Below are 12,750 nucleotides of genomic sequence, written 5' to 3' on the forward strand. Positions count from 1 at the left end.
AGAAAGAAAGAAAGAAAGAAAGAAAGAAAGAAAGAAAGAAAGAAAGAGGAAGGAAGGAAAATAGCCACACCACACTTTTTAGTTTGATCTGTATTACTAACACTCTTTCCGTCACTTTAAATCCAGACAAACAACAAAATAATAACTCAAGCCCAGATGTGTAGCATTTGCTGATTTCCAAGGCATAAATGCTCACACTGAAAATTTAACAACTGGCCCTGTCAGTAGATGCTGTCTCCAGCACACCCCTGGATGGCATGTCATTTAGAGGAAAAGTCAAGGAGATGTGATGTGAGACATTCAAGGAGGAAGTATGCATGGCAGAAGTGGTAACTGAGTTAGGCTTTGAAAGTGGGAAAGATTATCAGAAGATGAAGATGGGTAGAAAATCCTTTCCAAACTTGAGGGATGAGAAGGCACTAAGACAACAAGAGACAAGACTCAGGTGGAGGACAAAGAGGCAGTCCAGCTTGGCTAAACACAGAGTACACAAAGGAGAGGGCCATGAGATAAGGTTGGAAAGGAAAACTGAAGTCAGATAGTAGAAGATTTTGACTGTGTCAACCCAAGTCATCTGTATTTGCAGAAGCAGAAAAGTGGGATAGGGCAATTAATACAGCCATTTGGCTGCAGTGTCCCATGTGCCAAGGAAACTACTATGAATTAAGATAGAAGAGGTTGGAGCCAGATCTTATAAGGCCTTGAATGTCAGGCTAAGAAATTTGTATTACAATTGTTGGGCAAAGGTAAGTCACTGAAGGTTTTTGAATAGAGAGTAACTAGCACAACAGTATTAGTTGGCAATGTGGGGCCAGTGTGAGGAGTGTCGTGGAGACAAGACACACCAGAGCAAGGTTTCTTAACATTTTTGTGTGCCTTGGACCCCTTTGGCAGGCTGGTAAAGCCTATGGACCCCTTTTCACATTCACATTTTTTAATACAGTCAATAAAATACATCAGATTACAAGGGTAACCAAAGATTAGTGAAAATAAAGAAGTAATTTCTCCCATCCAAGTTCACAGATCCCCTGAAATCTATGTGGCCTATGGACCCCGGATGAAAAACTACACTACAGTCAGGCAAGGCCAGGAAGGACAGTCAAACCAATAGTTGAGCCAAAAGTTCATGAAAGCATCAGTTAAGGAGGCAGCAGAGGAAATGCCAAGGAAGGGATGACTTTGCAAGATTCTGCATGGGTGGAATGGACAGAACTTAATAACTGAATAGATGGAGGATTTCGGGCGGTCAGAGAGTCCAGAAATACTCTTGGGTTTCAAGCTTCAGTGACTGGAAAGATGATAAATGTCACCAACAGCACTGGAGGAGTTAAAAGGAGGTACAGACTTAGGACAAGAGATAATGTTTTCAGTTTTGGACACGCTGAGTCTGAGATGTTGATGGAACATTAAGGTGGAGTTATCTAGCAGACAGTTGTCAGTTCAGTCCTGAAGCTCAAGGAGGAAGTTAGTGTTGGAAATACATATGTGGCACTTATCAGCAAGAGATGTTTAAATGGGAGCATATGAGATCACCAAAGGACAAAGTGTTAAAAAAAAGAGAAGCCAAAGATTGGCCCTAGAGTGACAGCCATACTTAGTGGATGAAAGGATGAAAAGAACTAGGGGGTGAGAAAGATTAGTCAGACAGGTAAGGGGAGAACCAGAGCAAGGTAGTGTTATGAACTCAAGGCAGTTAGCAATATCAAATGCTGCAGAAAAGTCAAGGAGGTTAGGTCTGAGAAAGGCCATGGCTTTAGCAATTCTAGGCTATTGGTGAACTTGGAGAGAGCAGTCACAGTAGAATGATGGGAATAAAAGGCAAATTCCAGGAGGCTGGGGAGTAAATAGGGATTGGAAGGAAAGAGAAAGGGGACCAGTGAGTCATCTAAGGCTCCTCTTTCTGGTTTACAAGTGAAGGCAAAGAGAGAGATAGGATGACAGCTTGAGTTAATGGGAAACTGTCGGGGCTTTTTAAAGGTGTGGTAACCTGAGCATGTTTGTAGGCAGATGAAGAGTAACCTGTGTGTTGTGGCCTCCTTGCTTCAGTGCCTAAGATACCTTCATTTGCAGAGATCTCATGATGGAATAGACCTCAAAGGCCTTCTTAGTCAGACCTAGTACGGTCTTGCCATGGGAAACTTTGTCCAATGCCTTTACTGGCATCCAAGTGTCATTAGCATTCTGCTGATCTAAGTGCTGAGAACTCCATCTGAAAAGAAGCAGATACAGTACTGGTCCTGGAGTCAGGAAGACCTGAGTTGGCATCTGAACTCAGAAACTTACTAGCTGTATGACCCTGGACAAAATTCTGTTTGCCTTAGTTTTCTCATCATCAGATAGGGTTAATAATAGCATCTACCTCATAGGGTTGTGAGAATCAAGTGAGATGATAATTGTAAAGTGCTTTGCATAGTCCCTGGCACATAGTAAGTGCTGTGTAAATGTTAGCAGTTATGATGATGATGATGATGATGATGATGATAGTGGTGGTGGTGGTGGTGGTGGTGATGGTGATGATCAAAGAAGAGATAAGAAAATGTACTTTCTTCCATTCTTTGCCAAAGTGGGAGATGAGAGGGTGTGGAACATTGTGTATACTGTCATCAATATGCTAGTTTTATGGAACTGCTTTTTTTCTCTTTTTTTTGTTCATTGAAACAAGAGATGGATCCCTTGCTAGAAGAGTGAGGAGGGAAACACTTGGAAATAAATATAATATAAAAACTAAAGATATCAAGAAATTTTTCAAATAAAAATGTACTAGAATCTTGTCAAGAACAGAAGACAAGTTCACCAGTCTTTTGTTTAAAGAATCCACTTTCTTCCCCTTCTTGACTGGAATGCTTACCATATTGACACTTAAAGGTAAATATAATTACAAAAAAACAAAATTAATAAGAAAATATAGCCATAATTAGTTCAGTAATTTTAAATCGATCTTGAAGTCTTCTGTCTTCATAGTTCAAGTTATAACCTTCTGCTGTATTATCCCATTCATTTATTTTCCATCATTTTATAGTTTTATCATTAGTATATAACATTCAACATTCATTTAACAAGACATTTATTACATTCTGCCAATAACTTCATTCCTTTAGGTTAGGGCACTGTTCTCTCCAGGACGCCTCTTTTAAAATGCAGGGGCCTTTGGGAGTGGAATCACCCTGAACCTGTTCACACTCTCATATAAGCTGTCCATATGCTTTTATTCTGACAAAAACAGATGAAGCAGCAAGGGCTCTTGGAAACCTTAGTTGGGAGAGGGGGATAAGTGCTGAAAGGCAGGACAAGGGAGGTGAGATAAAACACATGAAAGATGAAATTTTCCAGCTTCACAATTTTGCTTCACACTGGCCCTAATGGGTTGACTAGATCCATGGCCTACTATATAGACACTGTGATAATACTGTACGTGTAGACATTTGGCCAACGTAAAAAGTAAATAAGAGGAATTAACCTTGGCAGAACCACTTCCCCTCTTAAGAAAAGAACAAAATATGTGGTGTATACACTTGCATAAAATTTTCAAAAATGGAAAGTAATGGGCTTTTAAAAGTTAATTGTGTTTCTTTCTACGAATAAATGGTTTTTAATTCACTTTCACATTTACAAGTGAGGGCATCACCTTCCCAATATCATGGTCCTCTTCAAGAACGAAGGACAAACAACAACAATAATTTCATAGCAACAATGAGGCATCTGAAACCTTTTGCACCTATGGGTTTACCAGGAGGTAACAAAGTTATGCTATTATCGAGCCTCTGACACTTACTAGCTGTGTGATCCTTGGGCAAGTCACTTAAACTCTATTTCCTCAACTATGAAATAAGAATACTAGTAATACTTACCTCCCACAACTATCGTGAGGATCAAATGAAATCATATTTGTAAAGTGCTTAGCAGAGTGCCCAGTACACAGTAGGCACCATATAAATGTTAGCTATTAATAATAATAATGATAATAATAATAATATACATTTTTAGCAATTACCCTCTGCAAATGGATTCTGCTAATATTTTTGCCATCTTCATGCCTGCTGTTATTACATAATTAATTCAATTTGTGGACAAGGGTGTTGCTTAGAATATAAAATGTTATGGAAATTTTGAGAATGTAGATTTATTATGCAAGCCCTAATGAACTTTTAATCTTATAATATAAAAGATGACTATTTTAATGTTACTTGTGCCTCACACTGTTAAAAAAGTGAAATATTAAATGACTTGGAGAATGAAAAAGATGGGAAGAAAGTATCAGGGCTATTACAGAAAGATTACTAAGACAGGCTTATGAAGATGCCGTTTATAGATCCATCTTTTCCACCACCTTGGTATATGACCTTGGAAATGTCACTTGGTTTCTCTCTCCTTCAAGATACCCCAACTGTGAAATGAAAATGGAAGACAATCTTATAGAAAGGATAAAAAAGTAATCAGCGTCATAAAAGTTAAAATATTCTGTGATGGACACTAGGAAACCAAAATTCTTTGGAAAGAATGTAACCAAGAGGGGCAGCTAGGTGGCGCAGTGGATAGAGCACAGGCCCTGTAATCAGGAGGACCTGAGTTCAAATCCGGCATCAGACACTTGACACTTACTAGCTATGTGACCCTAGGCAAATCACTTAACCTCATTGCCTAGCAAAAAAAAAAAAAAAAAAAAAGGCGTAACCAAGATTGATGAGATCTGGAAAAGATTTCATGCAAGGAACAACTAAAGGTTCATCCTAAAGAAAAGAAGACATATGGTGAGAGTCACATGCTACTTCCAGGTATTGAACGGTTCTTATAGAGAATAGTAATGAGATTTGTTGTAGGCGTCCCAAGAGGGCAGAACCAGGAACAATGTGTGGATGTCGCAGGCAAGCACCACTCAGTTCAATGTACAGAAGAGCCTCCTAACAATTAGAACCATCTAAAAGAGAACTGGGCCTGTTTCCATCGAGTGAGTACCTCATTACTGCATGTACTCAAGCACAGGCTGGATGCTTATTTGTCATGGATGATTTTAGTCAAGGACTCGTGATTTAGGAAGGAGTTGAATTAAATTATCTCTCAGGTCCCTTCTAACTCTCATGTTTGGTTTTTTTTTAATTCTATGATTCTTTTTTATTGATCAACTATGAACTAGCATCGTACAGGATGCTTCAAAGGTTGTAGAAGAAGTCAAGACCCTGCCCTCAGGGAGCTTACACTGGTAGCACAGACAACAGGCATGACTAACATAAGAGAATGATATTATGAAATAGTCCCCAAAATTAGATCAGAGTCACCTGAAACTGGAAGATATCATTGAGGCCTCCAATCCAACTCGCTTATCTATCAATTGATTTTTGTGAGGCAATTAGGGTTAAGTTACTTGCTCAGGGTCACACAGCTAGTAAGTGTCAAATATCTAAGGCTGGTTTTGAACTCAGGTCCTCCTGACTCCAAGGCCGGAGCTCTATCCACTGGACCACCGAGCTGCACCAAACTGCCTTATTTATTGGTGAGGAGAAGAGGCCCAAGGAAGCTATCACAGGGCTTGCCCAAGGTCTCACAGATAGGAAGTGGCAGAGATGGGATTCCAATCCTTTAACTAAAAGAACTTTTCCATAAGGTAAAGAAATCTTTGCTTGACTTTTTCTGTCTCATAAATTTGATTTTATATACACTGTGCATTTCTCCAAATTGGTTTATGATTCAGATACAACTGTAGAAATAATTCACTTGTATGGAACTTTTTAAAATGCCCGTGTGTTTTCCTCATTACAATGCTGTGGGTGCATCATTCATATGTTAGCCCCATTTTGCAGATGAGGAACCTGAAGCTCAGAGGAATTAAGTAAATAACAGCAGAATTATCACAAAGCCCACGACTGTTCATTGTGCTTGTACATGATGATAAACCACCTTATATGTTGGCTGCTCAAGATGTGAAGTGGGGGGTGGGGCGGGGAGAGGAAGGACAATCCGTACCTTTGAGATGGCCATATGAACTCTAAATCAGGACTTCTTAACCTGAAATCCATGATCTTTAAAAATATATACTTTTTGATAACTATATATCAATGTAATTGGTTTTCTTTGTAATCCTACGTATTTTATTTTATACATTCAAAAACATGATTCTGAAAAGGGAAGGGGTTCATAGGTTCACCTAACTACCAAAGGTGTCCATGACACACAAAAAAAGTGAGGAACTCCTACTCATAGTGCTATTCCAAGGAGTTTAGAGAAAATAATAACATCTCATATTTATAAAGCCCTTCAAGGTTTTGGAATGCTTACATCATTTCATTTGGTCTTCAAAGTGCATATACAATTTCATTTGATTCTCACAACAATTGCACTAGGTAGACATTATTATTATTATTATTATTATTATTATTATTAATCTCCTTTTGACAGGTAAAGAAGCTAAGACTCAGAGGTTAGGTGGATTGCCCACGGTCACACAGCTAGAAAATATCTGAGGAGGGATGCAAGCTCAAGTTTGCCTACTTCTGAGTCAACTACTTTCTACCTACTAGGCCAGTTGTTGTTCAGTCATTTTTCAGTTGTATCTGACTCTTCGTGACCCCGTTTGGGGTTTTCTTGGCAAAGATACCTGAGTGATTTCCTTCTCCAGCTTATTTTACAGATGAGGAAACTAAAGCAAACAGAGTGAAGTGACTTGCCCAGGGTCACATAGCTAGTAAATGTCTGAGGTCAGATTTGAACGCAAGAAAATGAATCTTCCTGACTCCAGGTCCAGAACTCTATCCGTTGTGCCACCTAGCTGCCCCAACTACTAGGCAACACTATCTTTAAAAGGGAAAAAAAGTTAGTAAGTGCTAGGTGAACGAGACAGTTTTGGCCTTGAAGGATAAGTAGGATTCCTATAAGTAAAGAAGAGTATTGGGAAGGAGGAAACTAGTTAGAACAAAGATACCTTGATCAAGACCGGTGAAGAAGGCTGGTCTAACCAGAGTGGCATTGTCCATGCCCACCCCCAGAGCAACACTTACACCTGGGGACATCCATAGGGGTGAAGCTGGCCAACAGGTCCCGGCACAACTGGCGGTCCCCCTCCACTTTGCTCAGCCAACTAGTACAGTTGAAATAGTACTTGAGGTGGGGCCGCTTCATATCAGTCAAGATGACCCTGTCCAAAAACCAGCTGGCACTCAGCCCAGTGTTGTCATGCTCGATTCTAGAGTGGAAGCAAATAACCAAATTAGGGTTGGTGCCAAATGGGGAGAGCAGAACAGTGGTTCTCATTATTGGCTAAGTTTTAATGTTTCAGACAGGTCACGGGCAAGGTCCTCATCATGAATTCCCAGAAGTATATTTACTTATCTGCGCACCCGCCACATTCTCCCAGTAAGCTCCTTGAGGACAGGGACTGTTCCATCTTTGTCTCTGGGGGCCTTGCTAGTATAGTGCTTTGCAAAACTGAAAAGCCATAAAAGTTTGTCTTTGGGAGCCTCCCTCCCAAGCACCTTCCCATTAAGTAACTCCTCTCCTTGATTATGGCATTTCTACCTCTTTCCCTCCACTCCTTTTCAGGGACCCTGAAGCCTTAAGCTGTTCAAGGCCCTCACCCCAGTAACCTGCCGAGACCTACCCTCCCTAGCGAGTGCCTCCACTCTGTAATTATAACACCATCCTCATCATCCTCCCAAAAAAGTGAATTCATCGTTGTCTCATCTTTGGGAAACTGCTCTCAGCAGAATCCTTCCTTTTGGAAAGCTTTCAATCGAATTCGGTTCAAGTAACATTAGGATCATAGATTCAAAGCTGAAAAGGACCTTAGATGTTCCCAACTCATGAACAAATAAGAAAACTGAGGCTCAGAGAGGTCATGCAAGTAGTAAGTGGTAACGTCAGGTTTGGAAACCAGGTCCTCTGACTTCAAATCCGGTTCTCTTTCCTCTATACCACAATTGCTAATTATGTGCAAAACATTGTGTTAAGGCCTGAGGACACAGAGATAAAAAAAATAATTCTGTGTTTGACTTCAAGAATCATGAAAGAAGACTGGGAAAATAGAGGAGGCAGATAGTAAGTAAATACAAGGCACCTGGAGGAAGGAGGGAGAGAGAACAATTGTCCAGTAGTGTCCGACTCTTCAGGACCCCATTTGGGGTTTTCTTGGCAAGGATACTGGAGTGGTTTGCCATTTCCTTCTCCAGCTCATTTTACAGATGAGGAAACTGAGGCCAACAGGGTTAAATGACCTGCCCAAGGCCACACAGCTAGTGTTTGTGGCCAGATTTGAACTTAGGAAGATGAGTCTTCCTGACTCCAGGCCTGGTGATCTATCTGCCATACCACCCAGCTGCCCACCTGCCGAGAGCAGTTGAGAGATATCAGAAAAGGGTGGCACCTGAGCTGGGCATGTCTGGGTGACTGATATGGGCTTACAGTGGCAGTCACCCTCCAGATTAGTGCCTCCTGCAAACCTTCCTGGAGGGATTTACATTTGACAAAACAGGATGCCTTAAGTGAAGGAAATTAATCTCTTGACATTTTCAGACCATGGGGATATATTTCGGACAGGTTGGCTTCTTATTGCTTTCAGATCATACAACATAGCTACTAAGGCCAGGTCTGTTCAGGATTCAGGCTTGTAGAGGGGCAACAGCACTCTGGATTCTGCAGACCTAGGTTTGAATTTCAGCTTCACTACTTACTTTTATATGCCTTTAGGCAAGTAGCCTTTCCTCTCTGGTCCTCAGTTTCCTTATCTATAACATTAAGGAGTTGTTCTTTACCAGGGGTGGGAAACCTGCAGGATCAAGGCCACATGTGGCCCTCTAGGTCCTCAAGTGAGGCCCTTTGACTGAATCCAAACTTCCCAGAACAAATCCCCTTAATAACAGGATTTGTTCTATAAAACTTGGACTCAGTCAAAATGCCGCACCCAAGGACCTAGAAGACCGCATGTGGCCTCAAGGCCACAGGTTCCCTGCCCCTGTAGACAATCCCTGGGGTCCCTTCCAGATCTAAATCTTTATGATTCTGTGATCACCATGTAGACCAAGACACTCAGCTTTCTTTCACAGCCTAGTCTGTGTGCCTGTCCTGCAGCAATATCTAACAAAGGCATTTGAACTTAACCTGACAGGCAACAGGGAGTCTTTATGGGATCTTTTCTGGCCATCAGGCTGGCCAGAACTTCCTTCTCCTCTTCTTATTCAGTTTACCCACGCCCCAGAGAAAAGTTTATGGAAGTTCTCCTGCTAAAGGTTGCTGTAGGGGAACCCAGAATTCCAGTTCCGCTTGGGATTTTAAGCTCTCAATTTTGACAGAAGCTCTGAGGTCAATTTCCCCCTATACTTAATAAGTCAACCTTTCAATCAAGCAATCAACAAATGTTTATTAAGGGCTTGCTATGCTAAGTGATGGGGAGGAAGGAAGAAAAGTTAAAGAAAAAAGTCCCTGACTTCAAGGGGAGTTTCACAAGGGAGCTTCCACAGGCAAAAGCTTCATACAGAAGGTAGAGCTTGAACTGAGTCTTGAAGAAAAAGAGGAATTCTCTAAAGAGATGAGGAGAGTCCATGTTCCAAGCAGTAAGAACAGTCAGTGCAAAGACACAGAGATGGAAGCTAGACTATGATATGCAAGGAACAGAATGAAAGCCAATTTAGCTGGACTAACACTGTGCGCATTGGAGGGAGAGGAAGTCATGTACGGTGCAAAGATAGCTTGGGGCCAGGTGGTGAAGGATTTTAAAAGCCAAATGAAGGAATTTGCATTTGATTCTGGAAACAAGAGGGAGCCAGTAGAGGGGAAAGGAGCCTCACCTGATTTTGTAGATGGCACCAACATTGTTGGTTCTGACTCGGAACACATCCACATTGGCTTTTTCAAAGGCAGATTCGCTCCTATGATGTACAGGGACAGAAGTTAATAAAGACCATCATTCCAGGTCTAGGACCCAGCAAGAAAGCCAAAGGCTGAAAACTCTTTCCCGCTCCACCACCTTTCTCCTGGGGCCCAAAGATTTTATTTGACTTGGCTTGGAGAGAAAATGAAGTGAGGGTTACCATCATCATCAATGGATGTCAGGGGAGGTAAAAATAATCCCTTACCTTTAGACAGTCCTTAAACTTTTAAAAGCCCTACCCCATTTAATCCTTGTCATGCTTCTGAGGGAAGAAGGGGAGGTAATATGACCTCCATTTTATAAATAATGAAACTAAAGCCAGAAATATTAAGTGACTTGCTCACAGTCACACTGCTAGTTAGTGGTGAAGCCATAATCAAATATCTCAGATTAGTTCTTTAGGCCTCTGAGGAATGGGGAATGTAGAGAAGGAGTATTCAATGCCATTGGGGTTCTTGAGCTCAGTAGGCTTCACATCTCCCCCCCTCCCTAGGACACAATATGACATCCCCAAAAGGGGATGTAATGGTGGCCCCAAGTAGATGCAAACCTTGGGTACTACTCCAACAGGAAAGGAAATCAGAGTGAACCAGCATAAGAAAAGAGCGAGTGAGGGAAGCTGCATACTTAGAATCTCACAGTGTGGCTAGAGTAGAGAACACAACAAACATTCGGAAGCTGGCAATGTCATGGCCCCCAGTGAGAACAGGACTTAGGTGGGTGAAATCCCTTTTCATTGTTCTTGAAAAGACCTAAATTCAATTAGTTTAAAACCAGCACGGGAGGAGCTTCCCAACACAGCAGCAGTCTTATTATGGAATCCTCTTATGCCATTCTCCTGCTCCAGGATCTCTAGCTGGCTTATCTCTGGTTCTGGTCAAGACTGCCTCAATCTCTCCTCACACCAGTGGGGACCTTCTCTTCACTAGAGCTGAGCCGATGTAGTTACCTCTAAGTGTTCTAAAGGGAGAATGCCCTCACATTACAACTAGCAGGCTTATGAACTGGAAACCTCCATGAGTTCAGATAGTAATCTCAGCCCATAGACCAAACTTCAATGAAATACACTGAAAAGTCACAGAAACATACAATGATGACTACTGCCATGTAAATACAAGGAACAAGAAGACAATCAGAACTGAATGCTGTGAAATTACAATGACCCACTTGGCCACAAAGAAGAGATATGAGGAGGTATCCTCTCCCTCTTCTTTGCAGAGGTGGGGGACTATAGGTATGGAACACTGCATAAAATTGTCAGATTTTTTTCCAATACGTTGGTTAGTTTTACTGTACTTTATAGAGGTACAAAAGAAGGGTAGAATAAAATGGGAAATGTAGGTGATATAAAAACAAAGGTATCATTAAAATTTATTTAATAAAATTGAATAAAAACAGCAGCTTAAAAAAGTTACAGAAGATGTATCTATTCAAACATTTGCATTGGCTGCTGTATTGTTTCAAAGTTGTAGCCTGTGTCACAAATCAAATTTCAGGTGTATCTTGAGACCCTCCAATTGTATGTGTTGGAGGGTCTCAAGATACAGCTGAAATTTGATTGTCTATTTTAAATTTATTTTTTTGTTTGTTGTCTATTTTTATAAATGAGTGTACTGTTCATGCCAGAAATTTCTGTTCATCATAGTCCATAGGCATTTGCTTTGTGATAAGTCAAGTAGTGTTTCTTAGAGGGAAGGCTCAAAACCCCTGATGAACAGCTTACACCACAAGTGTAATTTTCAAATGTAGTGGAAGGTGATTTTTAAAACTTGTCTATGCTATGCAAAGGCCTTGGTCTGACTCTGGGAACAGCACATGTTTAGCTGTAAGATATGGTCTGCTGTTTGGAGAGACAGAGACAGAAACAGAGAGATACAGAGGAAAGACAGAGAGACACTCTCGGTAGTCATGGCCTATGTCTATGTAAAGACAGACAAACGTTTCTATATAAAGAGAGAAACCAAGGGAACTACACACACACTTGATATTCAAAGATGCCCTCATAGTATTAGCAGGATGTTAAAAGAACAGCATTCTATAGAAAGTGAAATGCCTATGACTCCTTAAGATGAAGGAGGAGCCTCAGGTTAGGCAGCGTCCTTTGACTTTTCCCTCTGAAAGGATGAAGGAAAAGATGATCAGAAATAGGTATCATCCCCTTACTTTGTGGGAGTGGAGGAAAAGGAATTAATGAATAAATCCTGAATAATCCCAAAGGAGGACACCTCCCCATTTCACTCAGCCAGAGACTCAGGTTGGCAGATCAAAATTCCTATTCCTGATCATGGCAAATCCCTACCACCTGGTGGGGGAGGGGGGCGACCCTCAGTGGAAAAGATAGAGACAACAGCCTCACTAGGTGCAGTTAACAGAGCCCAAAAGAAAGAATCCTCGTGGAGAGAGATGACGCGGTCCAAGGTGGGATCCAAAGGGGTGAACCAGAAGCCATATAACATCAAGCTAGAGCTGACGGATTAACTAAATACAGGAGGCCAAGCAGAAGCAAAGAAAGAAATCCATGGCAATCCAGCAAAATCCAACATGAAGTAACTGAGGGAGAATATACTATAGGTGAGAAGTAGGTGGCAGTAAGACAGGGGTCTGTATCTTCTCCTGCAACTTTCTTGACTGGTCATTGAGAACAAGCAACACAAGCTCCTCCCTCCTCTGCACCTGTATTGCTCTGGGTCTAGACAGAGAAGTCAGCACGCAAGTTCAGGTAGGTTTAAGACCATTACTTTTCAAGGAATTAAAATCACTAAAAATGCATACTATTTCATCCTTTTGTTGTGAGTGTGGAGAGGAGGTGCTACTTTCTTACCTGGGTCCTTCTGGATCTAATAGCAGCATGAGAGAAAGGAGCATGCATCTCCCTTCCAACACACCAGCACCCAACA

The 12,750-nt window shown here is 41.3% G+C and overlaps 1 protein-coding gene across 2 annotated transcripts in view; it reads right to left on the reverse strand.

Annotated features, from left to right (window-relative positions):
* The window catches only part of LOXHD1 (lipoxygenase homology domains 1), a 272,249-nt gene that overhangs the window by 230,986 nt on the left and 28,513 nt on the right, over window positions 1-12,750 (reverse strand). For both annotated transcript variants that reach the window (XM_027869011.1, XM_027869010.1), the window contains exons 3-4: window positions 9,771-9,851; window positions 6,990-7,174 (exon numbers count right to left, since the gene is read on the reverse strand). In XM_027869011.1, the coding sequence (XP_027724812.1) occupies window positions 6,990-7,174; window positions 9,771-9,851 (266 nt within the window). The remainder of the gene's footprint in view (window positions 1-6,989; window positions 7,175-9,770; window positions 9,852-12,750) is intronic.

Source organism: Vombatus ursinus, unplaced genomic scaffold, assembly GCF_900497805.2.
Source record: "Vombatus ursinus unplaced genomic scaffold, bare-nosed wombat genome assembly UNPS02014791.1, whole genome shotgun sequence".
NCBI lineage: Eukaryota > Metazoa > Chordata > Mammalia > Diprotodontia > Vombatidae > Vombatus > Vombatus ursinus.